General features: G+C 37.5%; 1 protein-coding gene across 2 annotated transcripts in view; it reads right to left on the reverse strand.

Moving 5' to 3' along the window:
- The window catches only part of LOC105679095 (lachesin), a 146,259-nt gene extending 128,073 nt beyond the window's left edge, over positions 1-18,186 (reverse strand). The window contains exon 1 of one of the 2 annotated variants that reach the window (XM_012378895.2): positions 17,512-18,186. In XM_012378895.2, the coding sequence (XP_012234318.1) occupies positions 17,512-17,638 (127 nt within the window). In that variant the 5' untranslated portion in view covers positions 17,639-18,186. The remainder of the gene's footprint in view (positions 1-17,511) is intronic. The other variant, XM_012378896.2, reaches the window with a different exon arrangement.
- Positions 18,187-19,453: the final 1,267 nt, after the last annotated feature.

A 19,453-nucleotide genomic window follows, 5' to 3' on the forward strand; every position in this document is an offset into this window, starting at 1 on the left:
AGAAGTTAATAGCGAAAGCACAGCGGAGGCTACTATACAACGACCAGCAGCAGTAGCAACGGCAGTAGCAACGGCAGTAGCAACGGCAGTAGCACCGTATTTTAAAGGGATGTGGTGGCTGGCGAATAGGGGACAAAAAGGGGAAAGGGGAGAATGTTGCCGTACACCCGTTCGCATCGCCGCCGGCGAGCGTAGTCAGAATCCGTGTGCTACATCGCCCTGCAGGATGCGTGGATTCGCAGTCCTACTCCACGGTATGTAGATGGAATTTCATCTTTTGCAAGAGAATCCAGCAATGGTATACATGTCATAATTTTCTAAAGATCCAAAGATACGATTGAGAGAATTCATACTCGACAATTTATATATTTTCGGTAATTATTAAATTTTAAAATATATATGTCATTGTTATAGAATTAAATTAAAAGCTTTCTCTAAAAGATGAATTTTGCTAAATACACCTATAACTAAATACAAGTATAACAATAAATCAATTTAGAGATAATTTAGGTACTGCGCACCTACAATGCTGCAAATAAATTGAAAGCTTCCCACGGTATTGTAAACAAATATCTGCAGAAATTCATTTACGCTAAATGTAGTGTAGCAAATGAATCCATTTTGTCTATTCTTACTTTGAATCGCGTATGCATATAAAATGTAATTTAGAGTCCGCATCCTAAAGAAAGTCGACGTAATGATACGCATAATTGCTGTTTAGCCGCACTTATTAAGATTAATGGCTACGATTAATAAGATCCTCCCTCAGTTCAGCATTTTATTTTAAAATTAATATTTATGATTTGTGCGCAGCATACGCGCGATATAACATATTTGTGTAATTCCCGTTAAACAAATTAAAATATTATGTCAATATATCAAGCGTGCAATAAAATAATTGTTAATAAAGAAAAATGTAGTGGCGATACAATCGAATAATGCAAATAAAATTTACTCGCTGTGCCGGGAAAAATTTGCACAGAAGCAAAATAATGGAGCGTGGGGGAAGAGCTCGCAGAATCTCAAATCTCTGACAATGTGCTCACATTGGAATCCGAATGCAGATACATTGCGTATTATCGGCGCAGGACAAAACGACTGTTTGCACGCGCCTATTCATTCGAGTATGCGAATCGATAATTGAATGAAAAGCACAACATGACGATGCCGCGTTATCAAATATTTGAAACTAGCATTTTTATACGAAAAGATATTATCTATATTACGATATTATTTTCAGAATTAATATGATGATATTTGAAGATCTATTACAACTGATTCAGAAGCGGGCAAATTTATGAACAACAAATAACGAAATAAAATCTGATTCGTGATTAAGTCTTTATTTGAATAAAAACTTGTTTATGTGTTGCAAATAAATATTGTATTCGCGAATAAATATTGTGTTTTAATCGCAAAACGTAAATTCGAAGCAGAAAATCTGGCAAAAATTAATCTCAACTCGGCTAATCTCGGCCTTTTATCATTTAGCTCATATGCGGAGAACATAATTGATATATATCTACTGCGAAGACTATGTGCGCTTATCTAAATCATCTTTACCGCGGATTCATCGAGCGAGAATGCAGGGAGGGAATAAATATGAGATGTATGCATTATGTTGCGGAATACATGTGTACTCTCCGTCTGCTGAAAATGTGTTGCTCCCTCGACAAATTCGTGTACGCGCGCTTTTTTCTTCCGCGGCGCTCCTCGATATTTATTGTTTTAATTTACCACGTCCGTGTTTAATTATAGAGAGTTAATTTTAACTGGTACGCCACATAACGCTGGGTATGATTGCACTCTCGGCTCTCCGGCTAAACGTTTTTGTTTGTATTTAATCAGAGCAAAACAAATAGCGACTATTTACGGATCCGAAGAATGCATTGGCGCGAAAAGCGAAACGTGTTCCGAATTTAAGAATAGTTCTACAAACCACATTGCACCTTGAGGTATCCGCATCGCTTCATACATACGAGACGCCGCAGCGGACTGAATATTGTTTCTAGCTTGATTAATAAATCTGAACTAAACTTTTCAATCAATCAATAATTGTTTAATATTAGACAAATATAAGAACATGTTTTTTTGAATTAAAAAAACATACGTATCGTCTCTAGATTATTTTATATTACGTGTTTCATGCTTTACAGTAGTACAATAGTACAAATATCAGATAAATATTTCTCGCTGAAAATCGGAGTGTATTTCTGAAAAATATTCTCTTAGAATTGAGTTGCGAAGAGAGTCTCTAAAAACGACGGTGTTATACGCCCTGCACGCATATTCTCGCCTCGTCCTGGTTTCTGTACAACGTCTAAAATTGGTGAAGACTGTTCATTAACAGAGACCATGTGACTCCGTGCCAAGAAATGTTCGGTCTTTGTTCGATGTACTGTCTCTAACGGAGAGAGTTCAGCGTCAGTGTGTGCGTCAGAGGCGCGCGGGACAGAGGAGAGAGAAGAGAAAGAAAGAGTATACAGAAACTTCCTGGGAGAGCTGATGTAAAACAAAAACAAAAGGATCGTAGAAATAGTCGCGCAGCTGCGAAGCGGCTGGATAGATCGGAATAAATATATTTGGTTTATTTCGATCTGATCAAACGCTATGTACTCTCGCTATAGACTCTCTGACATCATCATTATTTGACAAACATGTATCAATCGCGATAAATTAACATATTTTTTAAGCAAATCTATTAGCTTTAATTATAAATAAATATCCTTTTGAATATTTTCTGCCACTTAACTACAAAATATCATCGTAAAATTAAACGTCACTCCTTCAAACAATTTGATCTGTTAAAATAAAATATTCTAGCCCTTCATTATCTATGAAGTATGATGCTATTTATCTCAAATTTAAGCTCAACAAGGATCCCCTTATGAATACTCGAGATTGCGTGTGATCTTCAATAAATTAGCGTCGCAATCGCTGTACGAGCCTCTCGCGTGCAAATGAAAGCAAAACAGCGCGAGAGAAAAGGCGCGGGAGGTGATGAATTAAAGAAAGCGAAAAGAAAACAGAGGCGCGAGGAGGCGCGCGAATTACATGCAGCAAAGGGCAAAACGCGCAAAGGAATGACACGCAAGCGCTGTGGAATCTAATGAAGGTGAGGAAGAGACAAATGGAAGCGGAAAGAGATGGAAGAAAGCGCGCGGTAGACACAGATGAAGAAAAAAGAGCAAGTATATAGTACCGAAATAGCCGGACATTCCGTTAACTTGGCTCTCTACAGCCACTCGAGACGGAGAATAAAGGGTCGGCGACGCGGCGAAGGAAAACGGCGTTCGTCTGTCGTGTTTCTCACCGGTCCTACCTCGTAGGAGAGCGTTTCAATTACGAAATCCTGCGAAATCGTCCGGCAATTCTCGCAGAGTCTTCGTCTACCCGTTATATTCGTCGTGCCACTGTGGTGTCCCTTTACTCTTTGGTTTTATTCCTTTTTTTTCTTTTTTCTTCTTTTTTTTCTCTCCTCCCGTTTCTCCCTCATTCTTTCCCTCGTCTTCTCTCTCTTTCTCTCTTTTTTTTCTACTTCGTTCTCGCTCGCACTATCGTTTTCACTCTTATTCCCTAGTTTACTAGTGCAACTAAATAAAAAAAAAAGGCGTATATCTATTGTTTGTACGAGTAAGAGTAAACACCGGCAAGCTGGAAAAACGGAAGGCGAGAGCTACCGGATTGCAGGGTTTCGGTATTCGGATATTCATGTTCCGTTTTACATTCACGTATAGCCATTAGATGATAATTCGCTAGCGATTTCCCGAACGATTGCAAACTACAACAAGATATTGCAACAAGAGAACGTGATGTTTCGCAATTGCTTATTGATTTATCGAGCAGAGGATTGATTAATGCTTGACTAATTAAAAAGCTTACAAATCAGACGACAGATGATTATTTCTAAAGAATAACATGACATAAAATTTACAAACTAAACTGTATCTGACCTTTTTTTATGATTTGATATTATCATCTTCCAACTTCTTTTTTAATATAACAAAAAAAAATAGATCTATTAACATAATTTTAAATGTCATTTCTGATTAACCCGCTTTAGTAAACATTGTTGATATAAGCATTAGCGACTTAAATCTTTAAATTTTCAAACAGGACGTTGTCTTGGTAGTCTAGATTGTATATTCGAGTTTGAAATACTCTTAAAAAACTGGTCGCTTAAACGACTTGAAAAGAAAACTGGTATGCGCGTATCAGTCTTTATAATTGTGTTAAGCGCTTAATCTTAACGAATCGGTGTGACTTATACCGATGACCTCACAGGCTCTGCAGATGAAATCTAGCTGTTATGAAGACGGTCGAATAATGGAGTACAATACAGTACCATTGCGCGCTTAAATTGCCAGACATTGTTTAAGCTCATGACGAATGATCCCGCGCTTTTCTTAAATCCCGTGAAACTCTAATAAAACCGGAATGTATAGAGTCGTAATGGTAATAACTGCAAATCGTTAAAGTGCTAATGCACTACATGGACCTGTGCATCGGCGCAGTTCAATCAAAATCATAATTAACAGTGAATAATCGATGTAAATATCAACGTCAAATTCCTTCGAAAATTGAATCCGGTTATTGGCTCGCATCGATGCAATGCAAAAATAATTATTTCTTATTAGCTCATTTGTGCACGACAAAAAACTCATTAATGGAAAACAACTATCTCGATTATTCAGCAATGCAAAATAATAATTTCCTGGTTTCGAATTGTCTGCCTTAATTTAATGTAATATATTATATTTATATTTACCAGTTAATTATTAACACATGCAAGCGCCTGCCAATCTCCTTTTAATCATCAGAACGAGCCAATTCTTAAACTGCAGCGACAGTTTCGAAAATGATTTGATACGGCGGTATAATTGTACACGTTATCCGGCTGTCGCAGTGCTACGTCAATATCCCGAGTGCACTGCAAACAAAACGGTTCGAGATTCGAACGGGATTTCGCTCCCGTAACGAACGTACGCAAATAAAGATCGTAATTCCTTGCCCATGGTAGGATTCCGGTCGGCAGCGCGGTCGTGCGCGCGCGGCCGCGCTTTTTCCTAAAAACAGCCGACGGGCATATGGTCGATACGTGATTGTTAGACGGTACACACGATGTCGATGGAATATCACATTATGTAATTATGGGCGTTATTACCCGCGCCGCGAATATTTTGCTCATGAATTCTGCCTCGGCCCGTATGTATGTATCTGAGGTTCTACGCAAAACCGATACGGAAGCTCCGTCAGAAGGAATGCCGGGACCGTACCGTTTTAACTTCATTATGACTTTTTTCCCGCTGGGAGGAACCCAAATTGAATCATTATCAGATATTCCTCGGGAAAAACCTCGGAATCAAAGGTTCGCGCAACACACGAATAGAAATAGCGAGAGATTGAGGTAATTTCATCAATATAAAATATATGTGCATATTTATGTAGATCGGACGGCGATAAAGTAGATTTAATTTATCTAATTAAAATATGCATAAACAGATCAATATTTTCAAATGTTGTGTACGAGAAAAATTTTTCGATACACTATTGTGCAAACATTTAATAATTTATATACGAATGTTTATGAATTCTATTTTAATATCAAGCGGATTTAATTGCGTTTATTTCAGATCTGAAACGAATAATTATTAAGGCATTAATATCCTGATAAAAGTTTTATTACCCCTTTGTATACTTTAATGTACGATATTCTTATTAATAATTTGGAAGGAATTATAATTTTACGAATTTAATTCCTATAATGTTAAGAATATCAAATTACGTATTTGAATTCAATAACCCCATTTGCGAAATATGCTAATAACTGGCGTTTCTATTGTTATGAATGCTGCAATATAATACTGAGATCATTTTCGTTTATTTGCCATTTCAACTCGTCGTAATTATACGAATTTTTTAATAGCTAGCTTTTTAATTCCAGTATCTTTTTAATCAGAAAATATAGGTCAGCTTTATCATTGATACGCGTTTCTGCAACTTTTCGGCTCAGCTCGGTCGAGATCAGTTTTCATATAAAGTCGTGCGATATCAAATCGCGCCAACGAAAACGCGGAATCCTCAAGTCCTCAACTCGAAACGATTTCGAGATCGAAGTTTCCTAGCTGTGTAAGCAGAGCCGTATTTCTAGCGCTTTCTAAAAGAAAGTCCGGCTACGGGAAAGTCCGCGAGGGTGATTGGTGGACGACGAGCCAGGATTGAGGCTGGTGCTCCGGTACGAGAGGGCGAATAACAATGGCCACATCCGTGTATGCGTTTCCGGTCGGTGAGCACCTTCCGGTTGTGAATTACGCGGATGAATAAATAGAGTGGAGACCTAGGTATTCCGTGAGCTACGGAGAATATTACGAACGACCGGGTACGCGCAAGCGTATACATATAAGCTCGTTTAATGAAATTAAAATGAATAGTAAAGGAAGGATTAGCTTCTGTTATACGACGAACGAATATCCGCCGCGACGACGAGAAACCGCCTTGGGAAACGCGCGGAAAAGAGAGGAAACTTTTTGCAAGTTAGCTCCTTACTCTATGAATCCATTATCGTGAAATTAAAAATTCGCCTTTGACTGTACGGAGGTAACGGATCCCTATTTATTATGGAAATGTATAAATATGCTCCGGTAATCTCATCGCAACACTTTTCGTAAGCTAACAACTAGTCAGTCAGCGTGTCATTGCAATGTGCGTTATCGCGATGATGTATCCTGGATATTTTTGAGTTTTAAAATATTACGATAAGTATCACGTTCACCTTCTGACAAAAGAATTCGTGCGGATAATACAATTCCATGAGGAAAGTCAACGATCATTTCTTTGAAATATCAGAACAATAATTCAAACATAACAAACGGCCGAATAGACGCTGCCGCACACGCTCACGAACTCTGCTGCATATTTTACGAATCACCAGCTGCGCAAACCCGTGGAGCTCCTACAGTGCAGCGATTTTGGTTTACGAAAATATATTCGCGTAGAAATGGATGTCCTCTTGACTGCATTTTCATAAACTGAATTTTCATAAAATTTTCTTCGCAGATACACGACAAGAAAAGAGAAGGAATTAGAGATACACCGTGAGAAATTGATACTTTGCGAATTAGAATAAATTCGGCATGATAAAAGAGTCAATTTGTCGTAATGTTATTCGCATAGAGAAGCAGAAAGCTGCCAGAAATATCAGGGAAACTGAAAAAATGAGGGCATAAAACGCGGAAAAATGCGGAAAAGTTTCTATAAAGTCGGATTAATTGCGTTGAGGGTGCACGCTATGCACACTAAGCGGCTACAGGGCAAGACTAATTATTCTAATGGGCTACAGTGTTTGTATTTACCGTGTAAATGGCGCATTCAAAGGATCGGCACTGGCCTCTGTGGACGCTTGAGTGCGCATCCATGTCCTCAGCCGCGAGAGCAGAACCGTAACACACATTGTGCCGATCGGTCCATCGAGATTGATGAGATATCGATAACGTCGATACGAAGAAAGTGCGACCGAGATTTCTATTCCCCGTGATTTTTATATTTTTATTGTTTCGTCGATTTTGATTAAATTAGATTTGTACTACCAAAAGCTTGTTCGAGCAGACGCAAGTACACGTTAAAATTATCTTCAAAATAAAAGAAAGCACGCGTGTGATAGTTTTTCACTGTTATACGAGTGTTACACAATTTGAACTGGATATATTTCTCTCGCGTGATTGATGATAGAAAAAAAAAGTTGAAAGACTTCACGATGTCTAACTTTCTGTGATGTTAACTTTTTCCGTAAATGCAATTGTTTCTTTTTTTACAACTACATAATTTTATATAATATATAAATTAATTCTCCTAACGGTTATACATATAAAATCCGATAAGATTAAAGAAAATTAATAATTTACATATTTCATATTTTATTTGGCATAATATTTTAATATAAATATGAAATAGAATATTCTGATATAAAATATGAAATTATTATATCGTCATATAATATATTGTTATAATTCCAAGTTGTTAAAAATTTGATACAATATATATCGAAAAAGCATAATTATATTATAAAAAATTTTGCAATTTAAAACCCACTAACAAACGAAGCTTTTATAGTACATCAGGATGCAATCTTAACAGAGTGCAAATAAATTATCGCAAATTGAGAGACATTAAACTGTTTTACATTGAAATGCATCATGCATAATTAAACCGGAGTTTATATTTGGATTTACATTATATTCATCGATGTGTAACATAAAAACATATTTCTTAACCAATATTCCCTTACAATTATTTGCTATCTCTCTAAACTACCACTTTAAATTACATCGCTAACAAATCGTAAGTATCAATGTTTATTACAACATTCATCTAATATCCGTGTATTATCAAACTATTTGTACAATCAGCAATATCTATAATTTTTATTATTCAAGTTGAACATCATTTCGTCGATATCCGACGCGACAAATTCGATTTGTCCGAGGATTCGGCTTTTTATAAAACGACCGGATCGATCGATTTATGTGCATTCTTTACTTCGTCGATTCGCGAATGCAGATGGTGTCTGCCGCGACGTCGCGTCGGGACCCGTAGTCTCCTCGTAGGAGATGTGTGTGTCGCGCCGACACCGGCACGGCGGTGGAACTTTAATTCGCGTTTTCGGATTTCCAATATCGTAAAGCGGCGAAAGAAGACGACGAGTAATACATGACGGTCGATAGGGATAAGTTCCTTTCGACAGGCGACGGGAAGCATAAGAGGGCAAGGAACGACGGCCGAAGTGGGGGGAGGAGCGAATCGAAAGGGGTTATTTCGTGACTGCTGCTTGCACCACGTGTATTATCATATTTATAACTCGGTCGACTCGTAGAAACGTGAAAAAGCTGGGGAATGGACTTGGCGCGGCAGAGGAAACTCAACGCGCTCAAGGATATCACGGTGGAATCAAGCGCGAACCGGGTATGTTAATGAGATGTATTATTGCTGATAAGTTCCTTTCCACATGATAAGAAAGAGCAAGTCATGAACAATGGTAAATGCAGGATATCCTTGAAAATAGGTCGCCAAACTTTGCGGCGTATCCTACTTGCTATGTGGAGGGAAAAGGGTCATACGATCCGAAAATTCTTTTTCTTTCGCGGCAAAATTTCGCAAGGATATCCGAAGATGTTAGAAATGCAAAGAATATTGTCATTCTTTTTCTTTACAATAAAAAAATATTTATTGTAATCCGATAAGTGAGTTATACTGTACAGCAATAAATCTGTAGATATAGTAAATTTTTTATCACCCTATATATGAATTCATAAAACGGTAGTGTGTGAAACGTGACACGCTGAAAAAAGAAATCATTTTCAAAGATTCTTTTAACACGAAAGAAACAACAATATCTATATTAAAATCAACTCTATAATTGCGTGACCTTTTTCCTAAGTGCTACATGCTAAGTGAGCAGAATATGCGCAAATATAGCTATTTCAGTTTCAGAGACATATTGTATAATGAGCAGATTACGAATGCAAATTTTATGCGGTAATAAAAGAAAAGTCTTAAAACTTGGCAAAAAGTGTTGTAATGACTTTTTAATTATTATTAAATGGACTTGCTGTTTCTTAATCATTGTACTCAACTATTCACTTTGTCATTAGAACATCATTTACCTGATAGTCTCATCCGTCTGATAGACTCAATTATCTTAATTACCTTCTTGTCTTTATATCCCTCGCGTGACATAGCAAACAAGAATAATGTCGCACCTGAATAAATTACAATGATAAAATAATTACACCGCGGAATATGAAGTTGCTTCGAGTAGTGGAGTGTATTTGAAGATTTAACTTTTTGACACGAGCTAAGTTTTAAATAAATATTTTAGGGAAAAGTTTTACTTCTCTAGAATGAGGGTAAACGGCAGACTAAAGTCATTCCGTTTGCGGGACCCTCGACAAAGAGGGTGCAACATTTTCTAGAAAGGGAAAGATCCCTTCTGCCTGTATACATAAGTTTCGAGATACATAGACAGGTATCTATATATACGTATCCATTCATCCCCGGGGGCGAATAGCAGATTAATCAGAAGATAATTTTTGTTAATAAAGAGCAAGGGCGAGCGATGTGCGTGAATTATGTCTCCAGATTGCTCAATTTCGCCCCTCGGAAAAATTTATGAGGATAACTATACATTTTCCTGCATATACGCGTAATACGCGACTGATTCTAATTATTACGTCGATACAATCCGAGCACGTAAGATATTATCAAATGCACACAATTGTTATATAATATTCTACAAAAAATATTTTTATATAAAAAATCTACTATCTTTTACTTTGAAAAATAAATAAATACACTTTAGGACATATTTTTTGAGCAATCTGTTTTTCGCATCATGATTATTAATGCGTAAGATAGAGAGAGTAGGCTTATTATAACGGCATTTACATCAAATAGCGGTAATCGAGTCAGAAATCGCCTCTAACTGAATCGTGCCCGTTAAGGGGTAAAACGTGATGTCGCCTAAAACATATTGCGGAATTTTCTTCGAAGTTTTAGCTCGCCCCGCGAAACTTAGATCTTCCGCAATGCAGTGCGCTACTTTCCGCGCTCGCTCTCTCTTTCTCTCTCTCTCTCTCTCTCTCTCTCTCTCTCTCTCTCTCTCTCTCTCTCTCTCTCTCTCTCTCTCTCTCTCTCTCTCTCTCTCTCTCTCTCTCGGTCTCTTGGATTCTGTTATTCCGGGAGTAACGGACGCTCGACGAATTTACTGATTTTCACCCCTAGCACGAAGTCCTACGTCTGCTGCGTAACGAGGAGTCAAGCTCTTTCGAGTAGAAGACCATCGAACTGGCCGTCGCCAAAAAGGTCGCAGAGCGAGTAACGTTAGTTGACGGGGTAACGGAAGAGGGGACGAGGAGAGGCGGGTGGAGAAGAGGTGGGATGGAAAGGACCCTAACTTCCTAACCGAATTGTTAACTCGGCAGCAGTCGGACAGGAGCAAACTTGTCCGTTAACTTCTTGCTGGAGGAGCGGAGCGAACGAGGCGAGCGGTTGCGAAACGAAAGAAGAGAACGTACGGCGAATGGAGAAGAAAAAAAGAAAATCCCCCCCCCCCGCAAAGACGGCTGATTTAGTAAACATAATTTGAATATCTGATTGCTGCCGGCTTTAAGTTTCGTTGTATCTGCTTGCACCGCGTGGCGCGAACGTCTTAACCCGGACTCCGCGCCTTCTGTCATTTTCTTTCTTTCTCCCGATGTCTCCCAGCCCCGCCCCTCACTTCGTAACCCCGCGCTGGATATTCGTTCGTCAGAAAGCGGATAGCGGAAAGTAGTGGATAGAAACCCGACCCCTCCTTCCCCCCCTCTTTTCCCACCCCCCTCGCCATCCGTCCTCGCCGCTAGAGAACTTGAAATTATTTAGATTTTATAACACAATAGCGAACTTTATGAGATGGGCCCCGTATAGCTGCATTTCCATAAGAATTTAATAATACCGCAACACAGCGCGCAATTAATGTACTTTTTTGCCTTGTTAGAGAGCAGCTATTGCGAAAGGCGGCAATTCTCAAAGGGAGACGTTCTCCGCCACGACGTAATAAGAATTATATCGTCGGCTGGCATATCTCGGACGACGCTTCTGACGCAGATTGGCAGAAACGTCGGATCGCGGTTTCTGCCGCCGCCGATTTATTCTCTTGATGAATCCGTTTAAACGGGCAGCAAATAGCGAAAAATTAAAAACTATCCCGCGCGGTGGACATAAATATAAAAAAAAAAAAAATTGCAAGATTCGCGACTTTATCAAAGTATTTGCCAGCACGCGAATACAAAGACGAATGAATTGTTGGTATAAAACGAAAGATAGCATGATGTGATGTATGACGAAGTATTTTGTTGAAATTTTTGTAACGCTTCTGGCGTTAATAATAATTCTTATCGCAATTTCTTTTGGTATACTTTTAATATACTTTTCTCACATTATAATGGCTTGTAATAAATTGCACTTAATTTTGAATCACAAGATTATGTAGATAAAATGATATCAATTTCCCGCTATTTTAACACCTTCAAGTTAATAACGTTACGCGCAATTGCCCATGCCTTAAGCTCGACCCTGCATGGAACATTCCAAAGCCAATAAATCGCCGCGCACCTCTCGAAGGCCAGATTTGTAATCCCTCTACGGACTTCTCGGTCGTTGGTATCACCCTCTAACCGCGTAGCCACAGAGGCTTTGGACTCGCCAGTAGATTCAGAAACCGGTTGCGGCAATCTCAAATATTAATGGTCCACGTACACTACGACTACTGTCTTAACGTCTACTTTCGAATCCTTAAAGTTTGAGAAAAAGTAGAGAGACGAAAGAAAAAGATCGAAAAAGTGGAGAAAAATGCTACTATTGGTCGAACAGATCACAAACAATCAGAAGAAAACAAACAATCAGATGATTATTTCATATACGCAATATAAAAAAGCAATTAGAAATAGAATAATTTATATCTTCAACAAGCGCAAAAAATATTTAATCAGATAAAATTAAATTACACATTTAATGCGTACACTATGAAACAAGTAATTAATATATTCATGAGAGATATAAAAAAAATAGAATGCATAGAATCGTGAGGTGATCAAAGATGGAAGTTGTTAGTAGTCAGAAGAGCTGAAGTATTCGAGAAGAGAGACCGCGGGAGAGAAAGCTTTCCTTCCACACGTACGCAGCCGGGGTGCGAAAAAAAAAAGGAACGGGAAGACAGGGTCGGAAGACGGAGGTAGTGAAGGTGCGAAGTTGACTCGAAGTGGGGAGCTGAGCGGAAGAGAGGAGAGAAAACGAGAGGATGAGAGAGCTTCGAGTATTTCGCCAACTTGGTAAGCCGAGTCGAGATCGCTCACGCGAGGATTTCTTCTTGGGAAACATGCTCTCTTTTCCTCACCTTACCACTCTTCTCCTTTCTTTCCCGTGCACCGATTTCCTTTCTTTATCTCTCCTCCCCTCCCTCACGCCGCGTTCTCTCGCCACCGTCTGCCTCACTACATCGCGGGACCAAATCTTTCACGAACAGATTAAGGGGTGCGGAATATCGGAGAATTCAGAATGTCAAATACAGCCATAATGATGTGTATACGCATACGCGTGCTGTAGTCGTAATAAAAGTAGGAAATAAAAAAAAAAGTAAAAGAAAGAAATGTCAGAATACTCTCATATTTTGCGAAAATTTTACGTAATAACATTTTAACGTTCAAAGTGCTAGACGGTTTTTTTTTTAAATTATAAATCAAGAGGCAAGTAGTGTTATATTTTACTTGTTAAATTTTTTAATCAAATTTAACTTTAAATTGTGCGGAAAATATATCTGCAAAAGTACTTTCATTATAATATATACATATGTGTATATAGTATATCTTGAAATAAAGTAAATGTACATACATGTCCGTGCCTTATTATTATTGAACAACTGAAATTGTATTTCTCCCAGGACAAAAAAAATAATTATTTTTTTAGTCTCTACTTTCTCTGCTTAAGTTACTTCGTAAATTTTCTCTCTCGAGTACGCAAAGACGCTGCCGTATCCGCCATACGCGAATAGGTACCTACCCAAGGGATGCAGGAAGATAAAAAGAGGGTCGGGAAAGAACGTCCAATGACTGCACTATGATCAAAGATAATTTCCGATCAAAGATTAAGGATTACTCCCGTGAGCCGCGTGGCCCGTCTAGGAATCAAAGTCTGCCGAAATATAAAATGCATGAAGCGAGAATCCCAAGGGTGCGTGGCACGTGAAACCTTCTTTCTTTCTCTCTCTCTCTCTCTCTTTCTCTCTCTCTCTCTCTCTCTCTCTCTTTCTCTCTCTCTCTCTCTCTCTCTCTCTCTCTCTCTGTTTATATGTGTACACGAATGTGTATACGTTCAGAAGCGACTCCCATCCACCCACTTTACCCCACTTAAAGGCAGATGGTCGCATACATGCGCGTGCGCCTTGTGCATATTATATTGTGCAATTTCATAACAATAAAAAAAGTTAAAGAAGGTCGTAAAAAACATTTTATGAATCACGCATCATCGTTGAATGTTATAATACTTATAAAAATACTGGAGTTTCTTCTCGCGATTCCTAAATTTATTTCAAGCAAATTTAATTTGAACAAAAATGAGAGATACTAAATTGTAAGCAATTAAAAATCTATTTTTGTAAGGTTTTAAAAGATAAATTGCAAATAGACAACAAATGTAATTTATTAATCTTTTGTAATTTCCAGGAGACTTTGATAAAAAACAAAATTTTGATTTAAATAGCTATGTCATGCATTAATAATTAATTACAATTATTTCGCACAAAAATGTTATAAATTAGATATAACACATATAAAAAAGACATCTAAAATAAATCGTTGTTAAATTTAAAAGTATTATTACTATCTGTGCAAATGGATAAATATCTCTATAGGGTCGAGCAAGTTGCCAAAATGTATGGAAATCTTTCGTATTTTCGACACGTATAACGCAGACCTCGCCTGGACATTACATATTACAGATTTAGCACCCTTACAACTGTCGCCGTACATAATTAGGGGTTGCTTCCCCTATCGAAACAGATGGCAACCCTTAGGCTATGAGATAATTTCGCGGAGAACAGTTGGGAAAGTTAGCGTGTCCCCTGGTACAGAGAAGAGGATAAGGAGAAAAAGGGAGGGACAAATGCCAGCCGGGAAAGGCGGAGTGCGCGTCGACGATAAATTCCACGAGCAGAAATGCGTGCAAAAAGAGCCAATATGCGACTCGACAATCGTTATCAAATTCCTTCAATAATTCATTGAAATTAGATAAGCGCGCGGCGGCGGAGTGGATATCGGAACTCGTACACCAAGTAGGTTATTAAACGTAACGACGGTGAGGCAATCGGCAGTAACCGACTAAAGTGGTTTTATTCGTCGTTCACTGCGATCAGATATGGAGACAATGAGAGACCCTCCATATTCTCGATCGCGCGCACCCCGGGATCTATCTGTCTCTATCCGACGCGACTACGCCACCTAAGAGATTGCACTCGAGGGCAGTAACATACGAATTGAATGACCACCGTATAAAATTCGCATCCACCGCGACCGTCACCGGGATGATAATGGCCACTCTCCGTTCCGGATTTCAAGACCGGCAATCTGTGCGATGCGTGTACGTAAAGACTATTGAATTTGGAAATCACTAAAAGTTAATGTATGTACATGTTGCTTTAACATTGAATGATGGCCGCCCAATGCGCAATTCCCTTAAAAAAAAGTCCGAAAAATATACACATATCGATACGAGAAATGTATACGCATTTGAGGAACTTTATTTTAATATAAATGCTAATATGAGGCAAATGTTTTTCTTCTTCATAATCTCATGATATAATTGTGTAAGATGTAACCTTGCATTCAAAATGAATTTATATAAACCGAGAAAATTTATTACCATTGATATTCTATTAAACGTGATTTCCAGTTCTATAAACATTTCCATAGTTTTCTTTTAATGTATAATTTATGTAATATTTGATAAAATAAGCAATCTAATATTTATACAATGACCATATAATAACGTATTTTCTATACAAATTTTCGTAAAAGACACAAAAGATAGGAGAAGAAAAACGCCTTCATGTATGCTACGATGAGGCGCGTAATACGACGTAAACGACACCGGCAGAGAGAAGCATTAATTTGCATCTGCTTTTATACTCCGCTACTTCCGAAAATTTTATTCGCTCTCGCCATTTAATTGCGGTATACGCGAAATAATAAAGTGGAAGTAAAAGGCGGGTAGAAAAGAAAGTGTGTCGGCCGAGAGCTTAATACCGTGTAAGTAGTAGCCACTGCATTACAGTCAGATTCATTTGCATGCACTTTTACATCCTTCCGTCCTCAAAAAATATTTATCGCCCGAGGTTTCACCGTGACGCCTCGCTTATGAATTATGCATGTGAAGCACGCGCACAGGACGTAGCTCATTCCTAGCGCAATTTCGCCATTGAAGCGTAATTTCAGCAAGCTCGGTATTAGAACCCCTCGAGCAGCTTTTTCGTGATAGTGCTTACGAGGGAGGACGAAAGAACGTGTCATTCAGAACGACGATGATCACCTCAATTGCTCGAAGAGTACAGTACATATTAGCTTTATATACGTATTGTATTATATTTTTGATCCCTAATGAGATTCGAAACGTATTTTTTTTTTTTTTTTTTTTTTTTTTTGTCAATTAGACTATTGATGTTTTCAATTTGTCTTACAGATACCTTCGCGTATTTATTTTTCATACTTCAAAAGTTTTATTTTTGACATTTTTTAAATATTATTGTAGCGATAAAGACAAAAAGTCCTTTTATCCACAGTAAATATTTCTAAATTAAAAAAGCTACTTTTTCACAATTGCAAGAACATAAAAAAAATATATGATTCTATGGTTGTATATAATTTACATTGCATACCAAGTTTTTCCATACTTCCGTTTTTAAAACATTTTTACGGCAAAATCCAACATAAAAAAACACATGAAATTTTATGAAAGATCAAAACAGAATATAGTTTAAAACTATATTCTGTTAACTAATTACTTCAGACAAACTAGACAAATTCATTTTCATCATGTATAATGTTGCAAAGCTCTAATATATCGAAACACCATACAGCATTGTCAGCGCCAGATTTAACGTGACCAAAATTAAATCCGAGATTACGTGCTGATCGGATAGTACGCGTTTAAGTCACCGTATAAACAAACGTGGGAGACATCAGCGGTATATATGGTGGACAGTTTATATGTAGATTATCAGAAACTTCGCAAAATGCACGGAAATATGCAAAATGTTGATCAACTGTATAAAACTAGAGCTATTAATGGCAGAGTCACAATATTTTATAATCGTGGCGCTGTCAAGTAATAATAATACGATATGTATTGTGGAATAATTATGAATATATTATATAGCAATCTCTCAACGAAGTCATCTATCATCTACGTTATAAGCTAATACCGACAATGCTGATTTATGATACACTGATAGAAACGTGTGTAGATTATTTTGAGATTATTAGAAAACGTATATATAGATTATTTAATATTTTGCTATTCAAACCAATAAATATCTTTTTATTGAAACACAAAATACTTTACTTTGAAAGATAATAATTTTTAATAATGATATTTTTCTTAAGAAAAACTGTGTAAAAAGAAAAATATATTTAAAAAAATTATGATAATATAAGCAGTCTAATTTAAATAATTATTTTTACTTACAATATTGAAACAAAATAAAACGAAAAAATTTTTCAACTGTTATATAAAACACATATAATCACGAATGAATGAAAACAATTTCATCAATCCACTTATGTTTGAAAAAATAAGTTAATTAATATAATAACGGATAAAAATAATTTAATAAATTTAAAATCGGCAATTATTCACTCAACATACGTTTCCATCTCGAAAGATAGCACGCCCTATTTGCTTGATAAGATAAGAAAAGTTTAACGTTACCAGTAGTAAATGCTGCGGATGTTAGCCGACCATTCTGCAGTAGAAGGCAAGCGAAAACAAAAATCGCCACCATCCTCGGCAGAAAATTAACGGTCATCCCCTTGCTACTTCCAACATGTAGCTGCATCACCGATATCCGAATAAGAAATCCGATGTCACGAGTATAAGATTCGCATTCGCATTCTATCGTTTCACCAACAAAGTCTCCCCAGTCACTAGCAACTATCCCAAAACACTCTTTTCGTTCTTCCTCAATCTAGCAAGGATCTGCGTTAAAACACTGCTCGCGTTGCCCAAAACGACTAACAATGCGATTTCTCATAAAGAGGACTGTCCAATTTACGTCAAGATTTTGTAGAAAATTATGTCCGTCCAGTGCATCCTAGACGACGTGTCCCAAGTAAAGATATAACGAGAAAATGCGCGATGACACTTTCGAAGTACAACGAGCGTCTGTCATGAAACGATAAAATTCGAGACTATTTGTTTCCTCCCTCAGATCCCCACAACGCCCGGTTTGCAAATTTATGCGCGATACCGATCAGTTTTCATTACTTGCTATCTCAGCTACGTGAACCCGTGAGTCTGACGTAAAACGAAACGGCAACAGCTTCGACAACTGCGCGCTTGGGACGCTCGGCGTCGACTGACGTTCATAGAGAGAAACCAGTGGACCGGTCGGCGGCACACGCCGCCGTCCCGGCGTCACGGCGCAGATCTCTGCCACCCCCGTAGAAGACCTCTCACCCTTTCCTGAATCAGGCCAATCGGCGCTTGCGAGTCACCGCCCATCGCGTCGCAGGGGCGGCACCGCTCCCGAATTAAGATTTTCGACTTTTCTTAGTCCGGTCTACCCCTAGCTAGCTATCTGTCTATTCTCCTTTGCCCTCTCGCGAACCATGTTCTTTCGGCACCACGCATTGTCTCCTCGTTCGAGGACCTGTCACCCTTTGGTACACGCGAGTTGCGATACTCTTGACTTACAATTGAAAAAATCAGGTGGACAATTCGTATGCAATAATAATGACGCAAATATCTGAATTTTGTCTGAGATTTGTATTCATTTGATGCTATCAAAGTGTCGATTTCCTCTATCATAGCAAAATATAATTAGTAACAATTTTGGTTTATTCTTTATTGCTTTAAAAACTTTGTAAAAGTAAAATTTTATTCCTGCTTTGCAAAGTAGCGAGTCTATTACATTTTTATATGTTATTGCTCGTAATGGAATTATAATTCACTCCCTGCATCTACCGTGAATAAATGTAACATTCATGATCAAAATCAATTTGCCAATAGCGCTTCAGATAAAATTGAAAACAGCGCTCGTGAAATATTGGTATGTTACCTTATTGACATTAGTTTATAAATAAACATACCATAAAAAGATGCCATCACGATATAAATCGCGAGCAACATATATCATATTATCATAGAAGTTACTATTTTACATTACGTCAGAGTATTCCAGATCCATCATTTCACCTGTTAATAGCAAATTCCTCAGGTCATTTGGAGAGAAAAATCTTTATATCAAAATGTCAAACTTAAAGTAATTTTTAAATGCAAAGTGTGTAAAGTTAACCCCCCTCCCCCCAATTAAATTGTCAAAAATTCACGCGCTCAGACACGTTACATATTGATTTTTGATATATCCTTATTGTATGAAACATTACAAAATATTGCACGTACTTTGAAATATTCGGTAAAAGATTTGAAATTTTTAATATTTTTAATTATTAGATATTTGTATAAAAGAAAGATAAATAAAAATTTAACATGCGTAATAATTATTTCTCAAATAGTTATTTTAAACGCTGCTATAAATTAAATTTACTTTCTATGTTACAGATCAACTCCGTTGCTGCGCGTCATGCCGGTAAGTCAATTCAATTTGTTTTATTTTAATGTCATTAAAAAAGTAGATTTAAAAATAATAAAA

This window comes from Linepithema humile, chromosome 2 (assembly GCF_040581485.1).
Source record: "Linepithema humile isolate Giens D197 chromosome 2, Lhum_UNIL_v1.0, whole genome shotgun sequence".
In the NCBI taxonomy this organism is placed as follows: Eukaryota; Metazoa; Arthropoda; class Insecta; order Hymenoptera; family Formicidae; genus Linepithema; species Linepithema humile.